The sequence below is a fragment of the Typopeltis vanoorti genome, chromosome 14 (assembly GCF_054136105.1).
Source record: "Typopeltis vanoorti isolate ZY-2024b chromosome 14, IOZ_Tvanoo_1.0, whole genome shotgun sequence".
In the NCBI taxonomy this organism is placed as follows: Eukaryota; Metazoa; Arthropoda; class Arachnida; order Uropygi; family Thelyphonidae; genus Typopeltis; species Typopeltis vanoorti.
In genome coordinates, this window is record NC_143562.1 from 30,606,596 (window position 1) to 30,632,860 (window position 26,265).

Genomic DNA, 26,265 nt, shown 5'->3' on the forward strand with positions numbered 1-26,265 from the left:
ATAGTCTCAAATCTGAGCCAAGGTGTTTCTGGCAGCATTCGTTGGCAGTGCGTGGCGTGACAGTATGCATAGTGCAAAGTGCTCATGTTATGTGTTTAGAATCAAGGCTGCAGTGAAGTAGCGCAATGCAACACGGGCTAGCGCTGCCAGAAACACCTTGGATTCATTACACATTTGTTTCTGAATTAATTTTTGGTCTCTGTGCTTCAGAAACCTTTTACGGTTGCCAAATTTTTCGCAACCCCATATGGGGCCGCAAACCACAGTTTAAGAAGCTCTGGTCTATATCAACTGAGCTATAGAGGCACCTAGATTAATCTGTGCATGCATGTGTGTATAATATTACTCCCATACATGAGAAGTTGCAGAATCTATAGCCCATTAGTTCATGTTTATATAGGGATTCCGGCATGGGGGACTCTTAATATTATTTTTGAATACTGGATGTTGTAGTTTTCCCGTCCAACTACTAACCACGCTCAAACTTGCTTAAGCCATTAGTAGCAGAGGCTCTAACAATCGACCAACCTTTGCTGGCATAATATAATATAAAAACAGAGAAAAACAGCATAACACACTTGCAGATTGAGAAATTTTGCAAAAACTTCTGAATGCCAAGAACAACTATGGGACTTCCATAATCAATCTCATATTGACAGAAAGACACTTCCCATCCCTGATTCTACCTACACCAAAAAAAGAAAAATCCAACTACGTATTGCCATGTTTGTTCAAACACCTTGTAAAAATTAGAGATTTTTATATAGAGGATATTATCATAATATTAATCCTACCAGCTGCGCCATTGTTTAATAGAGAGGTTTTTTATTTATTTGATTTAATCTCTTTTTCTAACAATTATATTTTTTATTTCTGAGTGTACCTTATTTATTTATTGCACAAGGGTTGACTCCAATTGGTGCAATGACCTCCTTTTTACTATTTCTTGTAGAATCCGAAAAAATCACTAACTCAAGACCAAAATACAAAATAAACACATTTAATAAAACAAAAACAATATATATACACTTCAAACAAATTTTACTTAACTATAACAAACTACAGATTTAATTGGATCCAAGGCCTTTTAAAAAATAAACTTACACTTAAGACTAGACTAAACACTTTGTTTTCACAATGACAAAATGTTCATAGCCAGTTTCTTTTTCTGTCAAGGCCCTTTTCCGAAGATATATGACTTTATTCTTCATTTTCACATCCTTTCTTATCACTCATGTAGCACACATTAATTCTTCCTGACTCAATTCTGTCTTCTTTTTAGTAGTAATAATAGTTAGATCCAGCGTCCTTAATCTTCCTAATCAGAGTTTTCTCGAACATTCCTTTAGAACGTAAATAGCAATTTCTTCTTTTATTCACTAATGCTTATTGACAGTCTTAACTCTTTCACATTAAAAAATTCACAGTTCTACGATTCCCTTTTCAGAATCTACTATTAAATCTTCTAATTAGCATTTCCTTGAATATTCCTTTTATCTACCAATGCTTATTCCACTTTAAAACTTCATAGTTCCACGATTCCTTTTTCGGAATATACTATTAATTTTCCTCCGACTGTCACATAAAAAAACTCAAATTCCTCCAAATCTAAATATCTGCCAGCTTGTGTTCTTATTTTCTCACCGAACACTCTCTTGTTTATACCCGTTACTCTGATACCGAATGCTGTTCTTTTCAGCTGTCAATCACACATCAAACTTCTCGGCGAGTATGTGAACTCTGTGAAAGTGGCAAGCAAGAAACTAAATACAATGGCTGACACGGTGTCTCCGTTAGCAACAAGAGAATGTCTTCAAAAAAACACAAACACTTAATATTTTAAACTACAAATGAATTGTTTAAAGTAACACAACTATTCAAATCCAGTAAGTACATAAATTTTTAACTACTTTACATATCACTTTTGACAAAACAATTTCAATTTCAAAAAATTTCAAAAACCATTTCAATAACGGGCACATCGCAAATGCCAACAATGCATGTTATAAAACTAAAACTAATAAACATACTAACATAAACAATATATAAAAATATTTAGAATTTTAAATTATGATTATTTTTACAACCTCACTTGAAGAGAAGAAAATACATATCCCTGAGTCAAAAAATATCATGCAGTGACTAAATTTTGAAAGGATTGTCTAAATAAAAGTATTGACCAAGATATCAATAAAACATAATTTATAAATGTTATGATTTGGTTAACCCTGATTTGAAAACAACAGTCATTTTTTAATTTAAATTATAAAATAAAATTTAAATGAAAATAAGTTGGCCGTGAGGGTTTGACTGACTTCTGTTATCTTAGCAGTGAAGAGTTTAATAGAATTGCCTGTTTTCTACATAATGTGACTGCATGAGGAGCTGTTGAGTTAACATAAGTGTCATGGATTTCTGCTACCTGGCTAATGAAATCCCAGCAAGGACAAAATGATAGTAGGCAAAAGCAGTTCATGAAGAAAGCTTTATTTTTATTAGATGCATTGTCATAAGCAGGGCTCCAGAAATAGCACTTAAATCTACTGGTTACAAAAAATTTTTACTTGCCCATAGTACAAATTTTGGTAAATGCTGTGTGTGTGTGGGTGGGTGGGTGGTTTACACACACACACAGTCTTGCCATAAATACTGTCGCAACTTCCACATTCTCCATGCTGCCCACAGAATTGTACGAGTCCGGTTCTGTTAATGTTGCTGTGCACAGCCGATATTTGTATGTTTATCAGTAGAGAGATAGTTGTCTAGCTGTAATGGGTTAACATGAAGTGGAGAGATTATGAGAAACCTGTAGCTGTAATAGCACTTCACAAGATTGGAATGCAGCCACCTGTTATTTTCAACGTGCTAAAACACTTGGAATCAGTAGCATGTTTGTGTATTGGATATAACTGTTAACTGTTATAATAATACAGAAGATATATCCGACTGCCAAAGAACAGGTCAACCATGCTGCATTAGGCCACAACAGCTTTTGAGGGCTGTAATCCTGTAAGAACTCAGAAAGTAAAGTACTTTTGCTGAGAAACAATGTCATGTGTACTAACTGATGACCTGGGGGAGGGGGAGCCCTATCATCATTTTACTGGACACTTCCTAACACCACAACTTATGCAGCCGAGAGTGATAAAATCCAAGGCACTTCTCGCATTCTGTGACAAACAGACACAGAGATATCCTCTTCATAGATGAGAAGATTTTCACCATTGAAGAGTTGTTTAACCACCAAAATGATTGGGTATATGCCCCAGATGGTCACACAGCATGTTCCACACCTAGGATTCAGAGGTCATCACACTGCATCAGTAATGTTTTGGTGGGGTATCCAAGCTGCATTTAGGCAAAGTGTATTGTACACTTTGCCTAAATGCAGTGTATTGTATACTTTGCCAAGTGTACAAAGTGTATTGTACACTTTGCCTTTGCATGTTTTGATACAAAGTGTATTATACACTTTGTATCAAAACAGTGTTTTGATACAAAGTGTATCAAAACAGTGTTTTGATACAAAGTGTATCAAAACACTGTTTTGGAATCTGTGTACAGCCCTGAACAACACCTTGCTTCACAGTAGGCAGTGCACCTTCCATCAGGACCCTTTCACACAAGGTGAGGACCACACAACAGGTAGTTTGAGGCAAATGTGCCTGACTTCATGTCACCATCTGATCGGTCATCTGGAAGTCCCTATCTGAATCTGTTGGACTTCAAATTATCGTCGGAGCTTGAGAGAGAGTAGTCTGCAAAAAAATGACACCCCAGCCTTTGTCAGACTGAAGGTGAATTTGGAGTGAGTAGTGACAGCGTTTCTGTTGGATGTTCTGTATGCTGTTATTGATATGTTGCCTCGCAGATTTTGGGCATGCGTGAAGGCAAAAGAGGACATTTCAAACATTCACTGCTGTATATGCACGTTAAACATATGGTTTGTATCTGCTGAAAGCTGTAAATGATTTACTGATAGATTAAAGGTTTATGCACTGCTTAAGTTGTAACAATATTTATGGCTAGTCTAGGTGTGTGTGTATTGTAATAATATATGTGATGAAAACAGTTTATTAAAATACACTGCAACAGAAGTTTAGAATTATGTAAAAATTGTCTTCTGATTTTTATCTATGTATCTCAATAATATTTCTCCTCATTTGAAATATCTGTAGAAGCATATAGAAGACTTACTACTGGAGTCTTTAATTTCCATAACTAATTTTTATTTAATGACATCAGCAATAACTGACATAAATTCTTTATATGTCATGTCATTTTGATACTTTTCTACTATTGAGCCTATGAAGTTGTTGAAGTTCACATGTTTAAATATTTTAGCATCCATCATTTTTTTTAAAGTAGTTAGAGGGGTGTTACTCAGGGAATTTCTGGTAAAGTCTGTCACAGCATTTTTTGTGAAAATTGAATGTCTCATGAAGTCTAATTGACTCCACTTTTAAAGGGCCTGAAAAATCTTGTAGTAAACTAGAATATCTGTCTATAGTCCCAGGATATTTTCTATACATTACAGAATGCAACCTGACCTTCGTAGCAAAGTTAGGTTGCACACTACCACTCAAGCCCTTTGAGTCATTTGTCTTGGAAAGCACATATTAAATGCTTTTAGTTGATGACACAGCAGAACTATTTTCTCCTGTGCTTTTAATACTTTCTGCTTCCTAACCTTCACCTTTAGTTTTTCACTGTTTCATATAACTAAAAAGTGCGTTTTCTTTCATTTGTTGTCCATAATGGAGATGAATTGATATAAATTATCTATAGAAATAATTAGTAGGAAAGACAAATAATGGAGTTTATGAAAACCGAAAATAGTCAACACTAGCAACGGAGCCAAACTGACTTTTCACAATATCATTTCAGTAATGTGATCCAGCCTCTAACTCATCTTTGAAGGGCAATTGATTTTTAAATAACACTATTAAAAAAGCCTTTTTATCATGTAAAAATGTTCAGGTATATAATTACTCCAAGCTAATTCACATTGTGAGTTGTGGACAGAGGTGTAGCTAGGGAGGGGCAGTCTGCCCTGAGGCAGACCTTTGAGCCTTTTTGAACTTTTACAGTTAATTCTAAAATGCAGTCTCGAGAACTCCTTTCCAAATTGTAATACTACTGAGAATTTTCCTCACAATTGTTGCTAGTTGTGAGAGGAGTTTTTCTAAATAAAATTGATTAAGAATTACCTACATGATTATGAAATAGACTTCGTCAATGTCATCAATGATTTTGCTAACAGAAAAGCAAGAAAAATAACATTTTAGAATGTTGAAATTAAAGTTTTACTTCAAAAATAAACATAATGTTTTAATTTATTTCCCTATACGTCGTTTTGACTTTTTGTAGTATTTTTGGTGTGTATTGAGAGGGGCAGCAAACTCAGGGACTGCCCCAGGCGACAAAAGCTCTAGCTACACCAGTGGTTGTGGAAATAAGCTTACAACAATACTACATTACAATTGCATACTTAAGTCTTAAAGAGAGTGTAGGGAAAATAAAAAGAATATAAATTTGTCTTATTTTGTATTACAGTTGGTGTGAAACAAGTGAAAATTAGTCTTCTTAAATTTTATATATATGTTACGGTTAAAATAATAAATCCGGTTATTATTAATAATTACCGGTTAAAGTGAATAATTTACGAGAATTAATCACTTTGACCGGTAATTATTAATAATTCCTAGAGGAGTCTGGTAAATGTAATAAAAACATGTTTATAGGTTATATATATAGATTTTCATTCTCAATAGAAATTATAACAGCTATAATATTCCAGTTATCAGTTTGGTTAGTTTATAACCAAAATTATAATGAAAAAAGTTAGGAAATTACTTCTTTTGCACTCAATGAAATCAGTTATCATTATAAACTAACCTAACCGATAACCGGAATATTATAGCTGTTATAATTTCTATTGAGAATGAAAACCTATATAAATTAGGTACAAAATATTCTAATTTAGCTGGTCAAGGTTTCCAATATTGCAATTGTACAGCCTAAGCCTAACCTAACCTAACCATTATCGGTTGGGTTAGGTTAATTTATAATGATTTCTGATTTTATGAGTGCAAAAGAAATACTTTCATTAATTTTTTTATTATAAACTTACCTAACCTTCATTATAAACTAACCTAACCTAACCTATAATCATATAATAAGATATTTATCTCCTATTTTTTCTGCTATTAAATAAAATATTTTTTATGAAACATGTTTTTATTACATTTACCAGACTCCTCTAGGAATTATTAATAATTACTAGTCAAAGTGATTAATTCTCGTAAATTATTCACTTTAACTGGTAATTATTAATAATAAGTGGATTTATCACATTAACCGTAAAATATATATATATATGTAGAAAGTTTTTTATCTTGGGTATAATATATGTTAAAGATACCAAGCTATTTTAAATATGAACCTGTTTTTTTTACTCCATTTCCCAAGTAAGCAAACAGACAAGTCAGTCAAGTTTGCACCTGCAAGTGTTGCAAGTCTAGCTGACCCTGCACGTAGTGCAAGTCAAGGCAACTCGTGGTAAAGGTAGAATAAGCTCTGATCACTATTCTTAATATTTACTCTTAATGCAAAAGCACATCTCCTGGAGGAATGTATGATGTTATGTATTAAAGCAAGGGGCCACTACCCAGACCAGTTTTGACCTTTATTGAGGTCTCATCAGTGGGAGCTAGGCTAAGAAATACTAAGTTTTAAGTAATACAGAGCTTATAAATATTTTGCCAAAACAAGTTACCATAAGGTGCTTTGACCTTATTAAATAAAAACTTCAGGATGAGAGATAGATGTAGAAAGTTTTTTACCTTGGGTATAATATATGTTAAAAATACCAAGCTATTTTAAATATGAACCTGGTTTTTTTACTCCATTTCCCAAGTAAGCAAACAGACAAGTCAGTCAAGTTTGTGCCTGCAAGTGTTGCAAGTCTAGCTGACCCTGCATGTAGTGCAAGTCAAGGCAACTCATGGTAAAGGTAGAATAAGCTCTGATCACTATTCTTATTATTTACCCTTAATGCAAAGCACATCTCCTGGAGGAGATGTATGATGCTCTGTATTAAAGGCAAGGGGCCTGAGATTCTTGCAGGCACAAACTTGACTGACTTGTCTGTTTGCTTACTTGGGAAATGGAGTAAAAAAACCAGGTTCATATTTAAAATAGCTTGGTATCTTTGACATATATTGTACCCAAGGTAAAAAAACTTTCTACATCTATCTCTCATCCTGAGATTTTTATTTAATAAGGTCAAAGCACCTTATGGTAACTTGTTTTGGTAAAATATTTATAAGCTCTGTATTACTTAAAACTTAGTATTTCTTGGCCTGGCTCCCACTGACGAGACCTTAATAAAGGTCGAAACCGGTCTGGGTAGTGACCCCTTGCCTTTAATACATAGCATCATATATCTCCTCCAGGAGATGTGCTTTACATTAAGGGTAAATATTAAGAATAGTGATCAGAGCTTATTCTACCTTTACCACGAGTTGCCTTGACTTGCACTACGTGCAGGGTCAGCTAGACTTGCAACACTTGCAGGAGCAAACTTGACTGACTTGTCTGTTTGCTTACTTGGGAAATGGAGTAAAAAAAAACCCAGGTTCATATTTAAAATAGCTTGGTATCTTTAATATATATATATATATATATATATATATATATTTTTTTTTTTAAGTATATTTAAGTATATACATAATTCAAATATAATTGTTTAAAGGTGTCTGAATTTTTTAGTGGTGATGACTGCAAGTTATGTAAAATAAAATGTTTGAGAGTATATGATTATTTCAAAATTAATCTGTGGACGTAGGGTGAGAGATAAATAATGCGGCCTGTTGTCATAGGTTGGAATTACTTCATATTTCAGAAACAGCAGTGCAGCATATCTTTGAAGTTCATGAAGGGATTAACTTGGTATTTTATGTCATTAATTTAATATCTCCTGGTTGAAAATAAAACTCCTTTATTGCATTCACTGGAGGCTGCTGTAGTCAAATAACTTTATAGTGATGAATGAGATGGCGTTTTAAAATGAAATAAGAAATGTGTAAATTTTTCCAAGAAAATAAGGTAGTATATTTTGAATGCATGTAGAACGAGGTTGACAATTCACTCGCCACTTATTTCTAATTAATTGCCTGTGGTGAGTAGTGAGTGAGTAAGTTGATTTCTGGAGCTCTGGTGATGAGTATACTTTCTTATTATGAGGCTTGTGTTTTCTTAAGCAGTCCTGTTTTCTTTTACATGATTTTGATAAGGAGGTCAAGCCTCATCTGTAATAACAGTGTTCAAGTTCTTGTTAATATTCTCTCCCCCATTCTTTTTCTTGTGACACTTTTGCAGTTATTGCTTAAGTTTTCAAAATACACATGCACATATTGGTCTATGTCACTATAGTGAACTCCTAGGACCAAAGAAATAGTATATTACAGTGGAGAGTTTGCTATAGTGAATTTCATTTATTATGGTATTGATTCCATGTTTGGACTTTTTGGTCATTTGTTATAGTAAAAGTCAACTGTGTCTACCTAGGAGAGACACAGATGACTTTTACTATAACAAATGATCAAAGTGTTAATAAATGGATATAGATGTTTTGGCTCATTCCTACTATAGTGAAATCAGACATTTGATCTCACCTTCAACTAATGTTTTAACTCTTCCTAAACTGTATAGTTCATATCAATGCTTTGTACTGCCTAGCCTGACATATGCATATCCATTTCCTCAAACTCACCACAGTTCTCAATATGGCATAGTGCAGTATGTTATACTCATCTGTGTCATTTTTATAGAATTCTTATGGCATAGAATCACAGAATTGTTTAGAATATAAATGCAGAGTTCAGTATTAATTTTTTTGGGCACTACTACAAGAGTTTTAATCCATCCCAGGTGAAACATCACAATTCTGTAATACCACTACAAACGTTCTTAACAGATGATGATACATTAGTAAATAACTTTCTCTTGACAACTCCCTTATCCTGACATGTTCGTGTGACCTGAAGAGTATGTGTTGTGGTTTGTCTTCATATTAGAGCTTCTTAGTTAGAATCCTGTGCGATCACAGTGAGCTCTGCAATATTCTGGCATAAACTTTTACAGTTGCAGATGCCCTGAACTCCTGGGAAGAATCTACTAATGTACAATGATAGAAACACAATCCTTTTCAGTACTGTTTTATCACTTCCCATTAGTTTGTAGAATTTCTGTCTTTTTTTTTTTGCATGTTTCTAGATTTTAATTGCATCAGTTCATGTGATTGCTGAGCTGATGTCATTACAATTAGATCATCTGAGATCAACTGTGAATTCATTCACAATTGAAATCAGATGCTCTTACACTTTGCTGAAAGTTGGTAACCTCATCTCATTTTCAGTATTGTACATAATTGTAATTAATGTGTTTTCATTCCTTCTTTCATACCTTGCAGCACCACATACTTTATCATCATGTACGGTGTTCAAGAAAAATGAAATGGCTGAATAATGTTTACAGCATAGTGTCTATTTAAATGTGAATTATTTATTTAATGAAGTTTTGTACTATAAAGTTAAAGAATGTGGCTTTAGTTTCTTTGTTAATGTCATTTTCCTAAAATTTGTTAATTTATTTGCAGGTTTGTTCAGAAGACTTTTACCTTAGCCACACAATATCTTCATCCAGATGTAACTATATTTTTGGGGGATAATTTAGATGAAGGAGTAATTGCAACAGATAAGGAATACCAGAAGTATTTGAAAAGATTCTTGAATGTTTTTAAGTCTGCTGATTTTACCAAGGTATGAAAATCACATTAAAAAGAGAGGTTGGGGGGGGGGATATTGTATACAACTCAATTAATTGGAAAATGTCATTCATTTATTCATTAAACAAAGCAAAATATTTAATGATGATAGACTCAAGTTGAAATCCATTTTTTGTTTAATCTAAAATTAATTTAAAATATGGTCCTTAACCTTCCTATCAGCCAAGGTAGATGAAATAGCCAGAAATTTTCATGGATCAAAACTTCATCGGCATTCTACCTTTTATCAAGTATTTAACCTCGCCGCTGTTATCCCTTAATGGCGATTTTAGAGCCATTAGCAGATTAACTGTGGTGGAGCAACTTTTGTGTCACTTCACTTTGCATGTACTGTGTTAGTTGGAATTTCCTTTACTGTATTAGGATATTGGTCCGTTTTTTTGTTTTTTTTTACTGCACAATTTATTGTTGTGTCTCTTTCCAATAATAAAAACGAGTTTCACATCTGCCAAAATAAATAATCAATCCTGAAATGACCACAGATCAGCCTTTGCAATCAATATATTTTAGTAATAGTAAATTTCCTTCACTTTACTGAAAATATAGATTTTTTTCGAATTTTCAAATGTTTGTTTGCATTTAACATATTTTGTCAAATATTTATATTTATTCATTATCTGTTATTCATTATCTATATGGATCACATTATGAAGGAAAATGGTATTAAACATGATATCAAAATTGGAGATGTTAATGTCAGCTCTTTGCTTTATGCGGATGATGTTTTACTTCTAAATAAATCCACTACAAGTCTGCAAGATTCTCTGACTAAATTGAATAGCTGTTGTAATAGATATGGTATGAAAGTCAGCACTAAAAAGACAAAGACAATGAAAATAGGCAGAATCATTGAAAATGTCAACTGTGTTGTGAATGGAGAACCTGTGGAACAAGTAAAACATTTCTGCTACTTAGGCACAATTTTTACTGAAGATGGTAAATTAAATATAGAAATAGACAACAGAATCAGCAAAGCTGGTATGGTGGGAAGTCAATTGAATAAATTCATATGGAATAAGAGAGAAATTAGTCGGAACACTAAATTAGCTGTATACAAGACAGTGTTCAAACCAGTTTTAACTTATGGATCTGAGAGCTCGGTCAGAAGTAAAACACTTGACCAAAGACTAGAGACGCAGATATGAGAGTCCTGAGAAAGATTATAGGCGTGAACAGATGGCATCAATGGCAATATCATATTAAAAACGAGGATATTAGGAAAGAACTTGACATTGTCAACATCCAGGAATGTGTTAGCAGAGCTAATCTCAGGTGGTATGGTCACTTAAACAGAATGGGCGAAGAAAGATTCCAAAACAAGTGTTCTCTGCCAGGTTGGCAGCAAAATGACCCAGAGGAAGACCAAGATATAGGTGGATTGATACGGTACAAAGTGCCTTAGACGATAGAAATATAAGATCTGATAATGTTGGAGTCTTGACAAGTAACAGACTAATTTGGAGGAAAATTATAGATAGGAAGTTAGTAATGATGTAATTTTTTTCATGTAGTACTATCATATCCTGTACACCCCTTGAGCGTACATGGCAGGAATTTGATGATGATTATGATGATATTTATATTTTTAAATAACATTTAGTGAAATAAATATGACATTTTGCTTTCTTTCTTCGCAAAGTACCTTTATATGGATTGTCACATTTCAATTTTAGGAACGAATTTTTTTTATTTTTATTATTATTATTTTTTTTTTAATGAACAACAAATGATTATAAACTGCATTACTTGGTTTCTGATTGTATCTTTTTTAGTATCAAAAATTTATATCCAATGGTATTTTATCAGAGACTCTTTGCCTTCTTCTTTTGCTTAAAATTGCAACAGTTTTTTGTAGGATGCACATTACTATAATATCCGGTGCTTAACCACTGTAGATATGTTGAAAATATAATAGGAAAGATATCCTGTATGGAGTGATTCAAAATTTATGCTCATTTTTAAGATTTTTTACTGCAATCTCCCCCCCCCCCCTTCTCCTCTCCTGGAACTCAGATAACTACTTTAAATTTCTACTGGTTTAAAATCTCTTATTTCCGTTTATTGGCAATAATATTGTTGTGTATTCGAAGCTTCTAATTCTGTACTATTTCTTTGCATCTGAAATCAGCTGTTCAGTGGTCTGCTGAAATTATTCTAAGATTTGGAAATACTATACTATATTTTCAATATGTAAAACTGTTTATACATACCACACAAAAGAAAGTTCAGTTGTGTTATTTTTGTTTCTTTTTTTAAAAAAAAAAAATCTAAATATTAATACTTCTACTGCTGCTGGTTGATATTTCTGAAATACTTAGAAATGCTGGACAATAATCCTCTTAGCTGAACACAAGAGAGAAAGTTTCCTAGAAGTCATACTAAATTGCCTCAAGCAAGAATCTTGTTTCATTTTCAGTAGTTCAGACATCTGAACACAGAAAAACTGACATTTCTTTTACAGGCTGATGTAGTATTTATGCCAAAAATGATTTCTTTATTTATAGTGATCAGTTTCACTTTTATTATCGAAAAATTCTAAATTATTTGATACAATTATCTTGAAAAAAGGATTTGAATTTTTTAAGAGAAAAGGTGCATAGCAGTTATATAATCATTTATTTTTTGGGTGGGTGGGTGGGGGGGAGGTTAGACCTATTCAATCTGCAGGCAATTGTTACAAACGTAAATCACTCCAGGAACATGCTCATGCAGTTTAGTGTAAAATAGTAGCAAAAGTTTAACTACAATAATGTCACGTATCTAAACTAGAAGAAAATGTTGTTATATCTGCTGATTTTTGGCATAAATATTTTTTCTGGCATGAATTCTTTATCAGCTTTAATGTAATCAATTTACGGATTTTTGCACTCTTGTATTGACAAAAGAAATATGTGCAGTCAATTCTTATTTCTACTACAAGAAAAAACCAGATAATACCAGAAGAAAAATATGTAGTATTTTCTTTTTCAATGGGTGAATTTACAAATTTCTTTCTTTGTGTTTTGAAATGAAAGTGCAAATGATTATTTTCTTACCATTTTTGCCAATAGAAAATCTGCTATAATTATACGAGTGACATTTTACCGTTTTTCTCCCGCAGGAGAAAAGAAATAATGCAATAATATTGTTCAATCTGTCGAACTTTATTGTGATGCAAATATTTATTATCAAACTTCGCTGTTTTGTAATAAAAAAAAGTATTTGTGCTACTTTGAAAATTTCTAATCTGTGGCACACACACTGCTATGAAAATTTAATAGACAAAGTTTCGGAAAACTGTATTCTTATTTACAAAAAAAAAATCTTATAATAGTCATATTTGAAATCTGTGAATTATTCTTCGTAATATGATTTTGAACGAAAATAACATAATCAAGAACATCGACAGCCGGATTTTTTTTTTTTTTAATATTCCAAATAATTATTGTGAATCTATTTTTTCGAAAACAAAGAAAATGTTCTTTCGAGTAAGCAATTAGACAAAATTAACACAAAAACATTAAACATTGATTCTCCAAGGTAAAGAGAAACAATAAAAAGAGAAAATAAAAATAATTTCTATATTTTTACTATCTCTAATATAACTAAGAGTCCAATTGCCCTACATAAAACAAGGAAATGTGTTCCTTGTTATAGAGTACTGAGACTCAGCTTCTCAAGATAATCTGTTTAAGTGTTCTCTACTGCGTGAAGGATTATCGTACCTTCTATAAGACAGAACAGCCAAATTGCACTTCTTATCCATGTTCTTTCAACAGGTATATTGAATCGTATCCAGATTTAGCTGGACGTATATGTACGTCCCGTCTTGGCCGGTTGGATGGTTAAAGCCAGTTCAGTTTATGTTTCACAGTGCTTATTAGCAACAAAACTCAGTAAGTTTGATAATTTTCAGCAGAGTTAAGCATATTGAGTAGCATGTGTACTGGCTCTCTCTCTCTCTCTCACACACACAGACACACGTACACACACACACATCATGATCATCATTCAATTCCTGACATGTACAAATACCCTCAAGGGGGTGTACAGGATATGATAGTACTACATGAAAAACTTACATCATCCCCTAACTTCATATCTACAATTTTCCTCCAAATCAATCTGTTACCTGTCAAGACTCCAACATTATCAGATCTTATATTTCTGTCTTCTAAGAAACTTTTTACCGTATCAATCCACTATATCTCGGTCTTCCTCTGGGTCTTTTTCCTGCCAACCTGGCAGAGAACACTTGTTTTGCTAATCTTTTCTCTCACATTCCTGGATGCTAAGAATGTCAAGTTCTTCCTAATATCCTTGTTTTTAATATGATATTGCCATTGATGCCATCTGTTCACGCCCCCAATCTTTCTCAGGACTCTCATAACTGCAGTCTCCAGTCTTTGGTCAAGTGTTTTACTTCTGACCCAGCTCTCAGATCCATAAGTTAAAATTATATATATATATATATATATATATATATATATATATATATTATTAAAAGCTACGTGTTCGAATCCTGCCATGGGCATGGATGTTGGCGATTGTCTGTGAAATTGGTGGTGGTGGTTGGCAGTAGATGGTGTTTATGTAGGTGATGCAGTTCGCTGTAGTTGGTGGATTGAGTAGTGAAGACAGAGTTATAGAGTAGTTGCACTCCCTTATTGAGTCTTTTGACTCCTTGGAGGTGTCACATAATAATAATAATGGTATGTAACTTTATAACATGTTTTAATAACAAGCACAGAATTTTATAAAATGATTCATATATTCATATAATTTTATAAAATGATTTTTATATTTTTATGGATATGAAGACAGGTGAATAAATCATCAAATGCCTGCCATGTACCCTCATGAAAAATGTACATCATCACTAACTTCCTATCTACAGTTTTCCTCCAAATCAGTCTGTTAACTGTCAAGACTCCAACATTATCAGTTCTTATATTTCTATCTTCAATGGCACTTTTTACTGTATCAATCCACCTGTATCTTGGTCTTCCTCCTGGGTCTTTTTTCTGTCAACCTGGCAGAGAACACCTGTTTTGCTAATCTTTCCTTGCCCATTCTGTTTAAGTGACCATACCACTTGAGATTAGCTGTGCTAATGCATTCAGTACTGACAATGTCAACTTCTTTCCTAATATCCTCGTTTTTAATATGATATTGCCATTGATGCCATCTGTTCATGCCCCTAATCTTTCTCAGGACTCTCATAACTGCAGTCTCCAGTCTTTGGTCAAGTGTTTTACTTCTAACCCAGCTCTCAGATCCACAAGTTAAAATTGGTTTGAACACTGTCTTGTATACAGCTGATTTAGTGTTTTATTTTCTCTTCCTTATGATTTTCTTAATAACATTTTTCTTTTCTCAAGCTTACTTTATTATAAGAATATAGAATTTAACATACAAAATATGTGTTAATCGACTGTTTATGTTATCAGTAAGGTTTCCGGTCAACAGTAGGCTATTAGTAGTTAAGTTTTTGGGGAGTCAAAAGTTATATGTGGATTTTCCACATATAACTTTTGTTATATTTAATATGTTTACTTAACATATAAATATATATTTAATATATTTATATGTTAAGTTTTTGGGGAGTCAAAAGTTATATGTGGATTTTCCACTGCGTGGGGGTCGATGTCCCTAACCCCTGTGCTGTTCAAGGGTCAACTCTCTGTGTGCGTGCGTGTGTGTTTTAAATGTGGCTTCACCCATCAAAGGTTTTCTGTAAACCTGTAGTACATTCATACCATGAGTGGGAATACGATGAGATTGATTTCTGGCACAATTACATCAACGCCCACACACTGGTTTCCAGCTCGTAGCAACATTGTTCCACCGAATCTGCTAAGGCTCTCTTACAGGAGTATAAGAAAATTTTGGAGAACAAAGTCCTACCAATACATTTAGATCTCCCAGACTTTATGACGATTGAGATCAAGACATACACCACTACAATTAGCCCAACTACTACAATCTAACTTTGACCTGAAGCGAAAGTGGCAAGAACAGTGGGAGAGCCAGACAGATGACATAACAAAATTTTCTCTCAAAGAATTACAAGAAAGTTTTGATACTTGCTCACACCTCCTACGAAAATCCTGGACTCAGCTTAATAGAATACGAAACTGGTGTGTGTGTGCACGTGCAGACATGCTTTTTAAATGGGGTAAACGACCATCCCCGCATTGTGATTGTGGAGCTCAAAGACAAACTGTGGACCATATTGCGACTCAGTGTTATCTCAGAGCATATTCAGGAGACAAATTGGACTTTTTAAGTACTACACCTGAAGCTGTGAACTATTTGACCAATATGGATGTAACCTTTTAATTTTATTGGTTTTTAAAATGACTTTTAATTTTATATGTTTTTAAAGTGACAGTGTATTGTACTGCATGTTTTGTTATTCATGCCATACGAATAACCATGAGTGGGCTAAGAATTTTTTTTTTAATTACATATATATATATATATATATATATTTATTATTATTATTTTTTTTTTTTTACATAATCCCAAAACTCTGTTCTAGAGACTGAACATGGAACTTTTTTTCATTCCACTTCAAGCCTCTAATAAGTGGGACAGTGGTCTCACACCAGGCGATGAAGTTCATCTCTCACCTAAGTTATATCTCATTCTTTTTCCTATTTTTTAATGAGATTGTTTAATACATAAATCAGCTAATTTTATTAAAGCATAAAAAGTTGGTGTGTCTGTATGAGAGTCATCAAATATTCCAGTGTTATAGTTCATTGGTTTTGGTTTGTTATAATTGTGTGTGACATAATATGTTATGAGTTAGTTTGCTGAAAAACTGAAAGAGTTTGAGAACAGGACAGCATACAGTTCAGCTTCTCTTCCAGATTGGTCTTCTCTGAAGTTAGAGAGAGAGTCAGTTGAAATTGTGAATATTAAACCTTCCAAGGAAGATTATCTCATTGTTTGGTATTTTGGACACTGTTGAAATGGACATTGTGCTTTCAAGGATAGATAATCCTTGTAACTTTTCTGTATGAGATCCAACAAAAGTGCATGTTCCACAATTCTTACAGAAGGCATCATGCATGATGTGAAATGTTTAAGTTATCTGTAGTTACAGAGGATGCCAGTTGAGATTCAGTAATGAATAACAGATCATGTTTTTTGGCTGTCTATAAGTGGTGTACATATTGATGTTGGTATTAATCCCCTAGATGGTGTTAAATTTATGTGGGTTTTTTTAACGTGGAATTTTGTTGCTTTATTGGAATTTTGATATTTTATGAAATGTTTGTTTTTGTATAAAATTTTAACTGCAGTATCACTAATTTTTATGCTGTCTTTCATGATAGAATATTGGGAAAACTTATAGAGAAGTATACAGATAAAATTCTTGTGGACATAACTCCCACAAAGAGAGTGCCTAGACTGCAATCTCATCATTGCCTCAACAGTGTTCCCTACAGACTGCTATACTTTGACTCCCTTCAAGCACAACTTGGAAGATTAACACATTCGCTGCCACGCTCCTCAGGCATAGTTTGTTACCCCACACCAAGCACTTTCACTTCTTCAAAGTCAGTACGAGTAATCTTGTAGCCACACGACATACAAGTATATTCGTAGTTGGCTTGTGAGGCTCATATACCAACTACGAGTATACTCTTAGTTGGCAGCAAAGTTAAGCAGCAGCCGGATTATTTTTCAACTGTTATAAAGAGCTTTATTGTCGATGAATTGAGGAAGTACTGCTTCCTCCCCATTCCCAGTTCAATAATTACTGTATTGGGAGCATGCTCAGTAAGTTCATGCTTGCACCGTGTGCAAGAAGAAAGAGGGGACAGAAACCAGAGACCCACTCTAGAGACCTCCCCTGTTTCGCCATGCATAAATGTCATCTACTGTCTAGATAGAATAAGTGTGCTTTTAAAGGTATCACTAATCATCTTGCTAGAGTCTTTGTGGAAATGGACCATACTGCAGGAAAAGGTTGGGGGCTGACTGGACTGGATTTTGCATCACCAGCCCATTAATGGTCGAAATCCATAGTGTCTTCTTTTTAGTGACAACATAGTCCACTTTGGTCACATGAACTAATGTTTGTTTTCCTGCACTCAGAATTAATGCCAAACCTTAATGTTGGTAAACATTTTCATTTTAAACTGTGACATCTCTTTAGAAATATACTCTAAATTATATTTATTATTTGAATATTTTAAGCTATCTGTCAATTTTACATATAGTTAATTCTCATTATAGTAAACTTGTAGGAATCACAGAAAGATTATTATAGTAAATAGTTTGCTATAATGAATTTATTTTATTTTAACACAGCATTGTGTATGGAATTTTGGTTAGAACTTTTCACTAGTTTGTTATAATGAATGGGTTTGAGTGTTTGCTGTAGTGAGGGTCAGCTGTATAAAGAAACCACTAAAATCACTCTATATACGTATAACTAACGTAACTCATATGTTGTTTGCTTGTTGGAAGTTTTTTCACTTGGTTAGACTATAAATTATATATTTAGTTTAATCCTTTATTCAAGTATAAGCAAACAAAGTTTGCACCTGAAGTATCTTCAGGACTAATTTCCCAATATTCTAAGTCCGGAAGATACTTCAGGTGCAAACTTTGTTTGCTTATACTTGAATAAAGGATTAAACTAAATATATAATTTATAGTCTAACCAAGTAAAAAAACTTCCAACATCTTTCTCTAATCCAGAGTAATTTAATCATAAGGTGTTGACACCTTTTGGCAACTCCTATATGGAAATATGACTTCTGCATTGCTTCAACCTTGGTATCACCTCTGGGTCTGGCTCCCACCGAAGAGACCTCAATAAAGGTCGAAACTGGTCTGGGTAGTTACCCTTCCCATAATGCATAGCATTATACATGTCCACAAGGAGATGTGCTTTGCATTATGGGATACTAAGGCAAGTGATGTGAAGTCAGTCCACCTTTGCCACGAATTGCCCTAGTCCTGAAGATACTTCAGGCACAAACTTTGTTTGCTTATACTTGGATAAAGGATTAAACTAAATATATGTTGTTTGTTTCTTATTAATTCAGGCTATTTTTATACCCGGAGATAATGATATTGGAGGGGAGGATAGTGAGCCATCTGCTGAAAAAGTGCGCAGGTTTGATTTGTACTTCAAGAATGAAATTATGGTTCCATTTCAGTCCATAGAATTTGTAAAAGTAAGTGAATTTATAACTTGCTGTTTTAGTTGAGTTTTATGTTTTCTTGTCATTTTTCTTCTAATTAAACATTTTGTTTAATTAGAATAAATTTAAAATTTATTCTTAAATTTAAAAGAATACTTTAAAATTCTTAAAAAATCATCTAAAGAAAGCTTTTTTTTTAACAATATAATTCCAACATAATTAGAAAAATAAACACTTTATTAGACTAGCTGGTATAACACCGCATTTCAAATTGGCATCTTCATCATACTGTAATTAGCTCTTGAATCCAAACTTCATTTGATTCCTTAGTGATTTTAGTGATTTTATACATGACTTTCATTTCTATCTGGTAGAGTGATATGATAGTTATAAAAAAATCTAGATATGAGATCATTTCTTTTGAAGAAATTAAATTGAAGGCAGTGTTGTATTAAAATGGAAATTAGTTATTTTATCCATTACCTCCTAGATTGTGTGTGTGGCTTAGCAAAAATCCACAAGACTGGCATCCGTTTCACATCCATATGAGAATCATGATTAATGGCATAAACTCACCTACTTTTATCTTTTCTCCAGACATCCTGAACATTTACTTAAGAACCACATCAGACGCTTGGATTCCTTCATCAAGAACTCAGCACATTTTGTTCAGAAAGTGCCTAATGTTTGCATCTCATCATTGGATATTGCAACTCTAGTTATGGTCTCTCTCTGTGTATAAATGTTCTAGTAGATGAAGTTTTGAGCCATATTGAGGACATATTCCCATCAGATGTAGCTGTGCTTTTCAAGCACTGCTTTCAGCCTAATTTCTTCATATAGAATAATGACCTCCATTAACAACTTTCTAGCCTCACCATCTGCAGATCTGTTTATGGAGAACTTTGAAAAAAGCTTCATTATCCAACCCAAAACCTGTGGAGATACGACGATGGCATTTTTATTGTCTGGAAACATGATATTTCTGATTTAATAATGTTAATTTCACTTAACTCGTTCTGTGTATTTCTTGAATAATTATTCAAGTATAGTACACATTGTGTTAAATACTTATATACATCACAATAAAATATTTATATATGTTGTAAAATATTGATCATGTAAAAGTGATCAATAATGAACATATAAGGAATATTTACAGCATTATGTAATTGATGCTAGCTTATATTGTTGACATCATGGCAGAAGTTTTGAAACAAAATAATTTCTTCAGTGCATGGAGGATTTTTAGTCACACCTAACAAAAGGAAATGCTGAAGAAAAGTGTGAATAATAATATTTCAGTATAGTTTTTAGAACATATTTACCTCTGAAAAAAGGCTCATATTGATGACCAGCCATAATGCCAAGCATAGAGTGAAGAACCCATGTGTGACAAATGCAATCTGCACGACATCATACAGCATTTCTTTGGTTAGCAACAGAGAATGCTTTAAAAAAAAAACAAAATAGGGCAGCGAAGAAAAGATAGTGTAGAGAGAGAGAAAATCAAAGTTATGGATTAATATGGATCCAAAATTTCAATAAATTTAAGTAATAAAACAAAGGTTTCATTAAGAAGTGCATAAACTTAGTCTATTAATGGCAATTGATATATGCTAATATTTCAAGGTGCCTGTTGCAGGAAGCTGTTCAGTAGATGAATTAAGTACTAGAAGATGATTTACTGTCACTGGTGATTGGAACGGAAGAAACTAATATATGTAATTCTGTTATGTTATGCAAAAACTAGTATTGTTCATTTTGAATGGAAACGGCATTTGTTTGTTTATTCTCTCGGCTGAAGAACTCTAAACCAACCATAAGTACTCTGAGCATCATCATCCAATTCCTGACATATACCCTCAAGGGGTGTATAGAATCTTATGATTGTATTACACGAACAGGTACATCATTACTAACTTACTATCAACAATTTTCCTCCAGATTAGTCTGTTATCTGTCAACATTTCAATATTATCAATCTTATATTTCTGTCTTCTAAGGTACTTTTTACTGTACCTTTTTAAGGTCTTCCTCTGGGTCTTTTTCCTGCCATTCTGGCAAAGAACACTTGTTTAGCTAATCTTTCCTATCCCATTCTGTTTAAGTGGCCATACCACCTGAGATTAGCTCTGCTAACACATTCCTGAATGCTAACAATGTCAAGTTCTTTCCTTTTATCCTCATTTTTAATATGATACTACCATTGATGCCATTTGTTCAGTTCCTTAATCTTTCTCAGGACTCTCATGTCTGTGGTCTCCATGCTTTGCTCAAGAGTTTTATTTCTAACCCAGCTCTCAGATCCATAAGTTAAAATTGGTTTTAACACTGTCTCATATACAGTTAGTTTAGTGTTTTGACTAATTTTTCTCTTGTTCCATATAAATTTATTCAATTAACTTCCTACCATACTAGCTTTGCTAATTTTGCTGTCTATTTCTAAATTTAATTTGCCATCTTCATTGTGCTTAAATAGCTGAAGTGTTTTACTTGTTCTATAAGTTCTCCATTCACGATGCAGTTGATGTTTTCAATGTTTCTGCCTATTTTTATTGTCTTTTTAATGCTGATTTTAATACCAGATTTATTACAGCAGCTATTCAATTTGATCAGGAAATCTTGTGCTCCACTGCTATTCCATATAGATGATGGAGTGGAGATGAACAGTGAAGATAATGTACACCATTGCCGCTCACCTGACTTGCATGAAACCATCCTTCAATTCTACTGCTGATTTACAACTCAAATAGAGACTATGTATTGCTTGATATAATGTCCCATTTAAACCATATAACCGGAACATTTTGAACAGCTTTCCTCTTGCCACCTTGTCATATGCCTTTTCCAGATCAGCAAAACTTAAATACCAATCCTTGTTATATTACCAAAATTTCTCAACTATTTGTATTAAAGTGAAAATTTGATCCTGTAAAATACGTGTGTCGCTTGTGCCTTGTAAAATTATATTACTCTTATTTATTTTTGTACTTGTTCATAAGTTCTATACACATTATTTTACTTTACTTAAATACTCTACTTAATATACAGTTATAACTCCGAGCTCTAAATACGTTGCTTGAATTAGTCTCTTATTTTTAATCCTCTCATTCAACTTTAATTTCCCCCCCGTCTCAAGGCCGTAATTATGATTCTTCATGTGCACGAAAGTTAAGAACCAAGAAATTGCCTCTGACTGGAGCCAATTTCTTTGTCTGAACTACTGGCGTTTTTCTATTTTGAATTCTGAAAATTTATTTGTTTGTATCGACTGCACCATCAGGATTCATAGATAGGAGTTGAATATCCTTCCAAAGAAAAGCACTCAGCAAGGCACAGAATTTTTCTCTTGTACTTATTACTAAGTCTAGCAACACAATTTCTATCTATCAGTCGTGGCTACTCAATATTCTAGGTCACACAGATTCAAATTTTATGAGCAGTGCATTGGTATGTAGGAATCAGGCAAATTATTTGACAAACAAAACAATTTATTCATGCTAATTGTGAATATACACTAAAAGTTAACACTAAACATTCAAAACCTCTCAGGCTCTATACCTTTCATCAGTATTAGCTTGAATTCAAATTAATCAACCTAGCTTTACAATTCTCCTTTAAACAATTGGTCTAATGTACTTATTATTCCTACAAATCAGTCATACACTAAAACAGACTTGTGCATACTCCATCATATTTTAACTCAGACATTAAATTATATCACGCACTCTAAACCGTCACATATATCAACTCTATCTTAACACACATAACTCAGCAGGATATTTCACAAAAATTTAACTGACGATCTAGAGTCTTTATTACTGTTCTTAACTCTAACAAAAATTTCATTACAATAGTAATTTCTGCCACAAATTTCACCTCCATAAAATTCCTATACAAGGTTTTACTTTTTAGTCATCTAGTCCACAATAGTCGATCCTTTAGATCGTTATCTTCGTCTTTTACCTTCCGACATAGCTCACTACCGGGTGCCTTTTACGATATCAACGGAGACCTTTAGGAAACTTGGCGGCTGGAATTCAGAACTGACCGTCGTTCTGCATAATCGAGCCTTCTATTACTTCCAGACGTCTGTTAGCAGGACGTGGATCTGCGACCTTGAATTGGCAAGACACACTGGAATTCCTTGCATGGAGGACTGGAATCGAGAGCTGGAACAGCGTCTGGGTAGAGGCGATGACAAAACTTTAAAAAAATGCATGCCTAAGCGCCACAAGCCACCAACGAGAAAGAGCCTTCTCAACTACCTGTGGGAAAAGGAGTCTTGATCTATCGATCCTTCCCCTTTTATATATCTCTCCATTGACCTTGGATCCTGCTGTGATTTTTCCCTTGAGTGTTTCATGGGTTTGCACCCGCTACTTTTTTCGCCGTTGCGTTAAGGCAGGAAACCCCGTACATACTTGACCTTCTCAATAGTGATGGCCTTAAGTCATAAGTTAATTTGTCTGGAATATTTCTTTGTCTGAAACTTTCCTTTGTTACAATCAAGTTTACATTTAACTTTCTTTGTTCTTTACAGAAATTTGGCTGTCACAATATTTAACAGTTTACTCTAAATTATTTCCATACTACATTAACATAAAAAAATTAGCTAATTAACCACAAGTATTTTGTATGGATTTTCATTTTCCAGTAAAATCGGCATATAAGGAATTGTTGTACAAAATCCTTCTATGCAAGATTTTACAATCCTGACAACCTCTGTTTGGCCTGAACCCAGCTTGTTCTTCTCCAAGCTCCTCCACAATTTTTCTTAGTCGTTTCTCAATAATACTTACAATCTTACCAGGAACACTCAATAGAGAAATTCCTCTTAATTCTCAAATTCATTTTTATTCCCTTTTTTTATAGATGCATACTATGAGATCTCTATTCCAATCATCTGGAATTTGATCCTCTGACCAGGTCTTCTGAATTATGGAGTGTAGCCACTGTAAAACTTCTATACCTCCTTTTATTTTAGCATTTCTGGTCGATATATTTCAAATATATATTATAGATTCCTGTTGAGTGTTTTTTTCCACCATGCTGTCGCCGTTTGTTTCATTTAGCATTCTTTCAAAGTAATTATTCCATACATCAAGAATAGCTTTATCCTCAATTTTCATGTCCCTTTTATTATCTCTAATTCCTTTTACAGTACTCTTTCATCCATTTCTGAGCTTTTTCAATAGCCTCCAGAATATTTTACCACTGATATTTATTTTCAATGTTCTTACCAAAGTCTTCCCATGACATATGTTTAGTTAATTTTACACAATGCTCTTCTTTGCTGCATTTTTCTATTGCTGTATTCTATGAGCACAAGGCCTTACTTGCCAGTCACTTTCGATTTGCTTTCTTCTTTTCCTTGACTGCCTCTTTAACTTCCTGAGTCCACCATGGAGTTTTTGATTTTTCTATCCTTGCAAATTAGCTCACACATGCCTCTCTTTCTAGCTGAATCAAAGTTTTTTTTCAGGATTTGCCACTGACTCTCCAATGTTTGGTTCTTGTTTTCAAACTCTTTCAGTTTTTCTTAAATAATGTTTGTGTATTTGAGTCTACAGTTCACATCTGATAGCTGTTCAGCTTGGATTCATTTCAAAACTTTCTTACACACCCTTCTTTTCAATATGAAATTCAATTTTACCCTGCTCAACACTAAATGGTGATAACTTCCTATTTCAAATCCTCTGTATACTCTTGTGTCCTGAATCAGTGAGAAAACATCACTTTTGACAATAACATAGTCAATGAGATTTTCTTATTCCTTGTATCTTCTCTCCATGTGAATTTGTGCACATTTTTATTTGTAACATGCTGTTAGTAATAACTAGTCTATGTCCTGAGCAGAAATCTAATAGGTAGTTACTAATATTAGTATCTTTGCTCTTTTTTCAAAATTTTCCCAAAACATTCTTATATGTCTGGTAATCATTTCCTGCTCTGCTGTTTAGATCTCCAACAAGGACCAAAATTTCCTTTTTTGTTGTCAGCTGCCTTCTCTAATGCCTCAAGAAATTCATCCACTCCTTTATTAGAACCTTCTATGGGACCATAAGCACAAATAAGCCTCATTGTCCAGTTTCCCATTCTGATATTAGCCCACATCACTCTACATGATATTGCCTGCCATTCAATAAGATTATTCTCATATTTAGTGTTTAATATTATAGCTGTTCCTTCTTTTCCATGATTATTATTTCTTGAATATAACATCTTGTATTTGTTACCTAGGAAGATTTTACCTGTTTTTGTCTTCTTTGGTTCAGTAACACCTATTATGTCAATCTGGTACTTATCCAATTCTTCTGCTAGTTCCATTTTTTTCCATTTATGCTTGTTATGTTGATAGTGCCAACCTTAATCTCTGCAGATGTTGAGTTGAAGTTTGTTCCAGTAGCTGACTTTTTGCTGTTTGTCCTGGTTCCCTGAGTTAAACAGGGGTGGGGGGGGCTTGTTTAATCAGGCAATGCTCCAATCTGCATGAAATTCCATCAAGTTGTAGCATCACTTTGAATTATGATTTAAGCCAGGAAGAATGCAATTTTGTCAGCTAAATCCCAAATTGCCAGCTCATCTAGCATTGAATTAATCCTATAGAAACCCTTTAACAATTTGAATGTCTCAATCATATCTCCCCTTTTCCACCTATCAACTAATTTCTGCAACCCACAAATCTTCAACCTGTTCTCATAAGGTTCATTCCATAGACCTGCTATCATCTTGGTCACTTGCCACTGGATCCTCTCCACCTCCTCCCCATCAAGAAGAAACCTAGGTGACCAAATCTGGGCACAGTAGTCGAGATGAGATCTTATAAAGGCTCAGTACAGAGGTACAATAACTTGCTTGTCTCTGCTTGTCAAAGTATTTTTCAACAACCAAGTGAGTTGATGAGCTGATTTAGCCACTTTTGCAATGTGCCACCTAAACTTCATCTCCCTATCCACCAACACTCCCAAGTCCCTGGCCTCATCAATCTCCTGGAGTACAGTTCCACCAATGTGGTATACTGCTGCTAATCTTTTCACCCCAAAATGCATAACCTTATATTTTGTCACATTAAATTGATATCCATTCTCCTTAGCCCAGAACTCCAATCTATCCAAGTCCTGCAAGATTTTGACATCTTCTGCATTCACTATTGCCCTACCCAACTTTGCATCATCAGTGAACAAATGAACTGTTCTTCTTAGATCCTTCCCTGTATCGTTAATGAACAAATTAAACAGCAGTGGTCCAAGAACAGAACCC

General features: G+C 33.7%; 1 protein-coding gene across 1 annotated transcript in view; it reads left to right on the top strand.

Moving 5' to 3' along the window:
- Mppe (Metallophosphoesterase) overlaps positions 1 to 26,265 on the top strand; it is a 94,881-nt gene that overhangs the window by 35,178 nt on the left and 33,438 nt on the right. The window contains exons 3-4 of the mRNA XM_090404321.1: positions 9,662 to 9,824; positions 18,901 to 19,032. Of these exons, the coding sequence (XP_090260447.1) occupies positions 9,662 to 9,824; positions 18,901 to 19,032 (295 nt within the window). The remainder of the gene's footprint in view (positions 1 to 9,661; positions 9,825 to 18,900; positions 19,033 to 26,265) is intronic.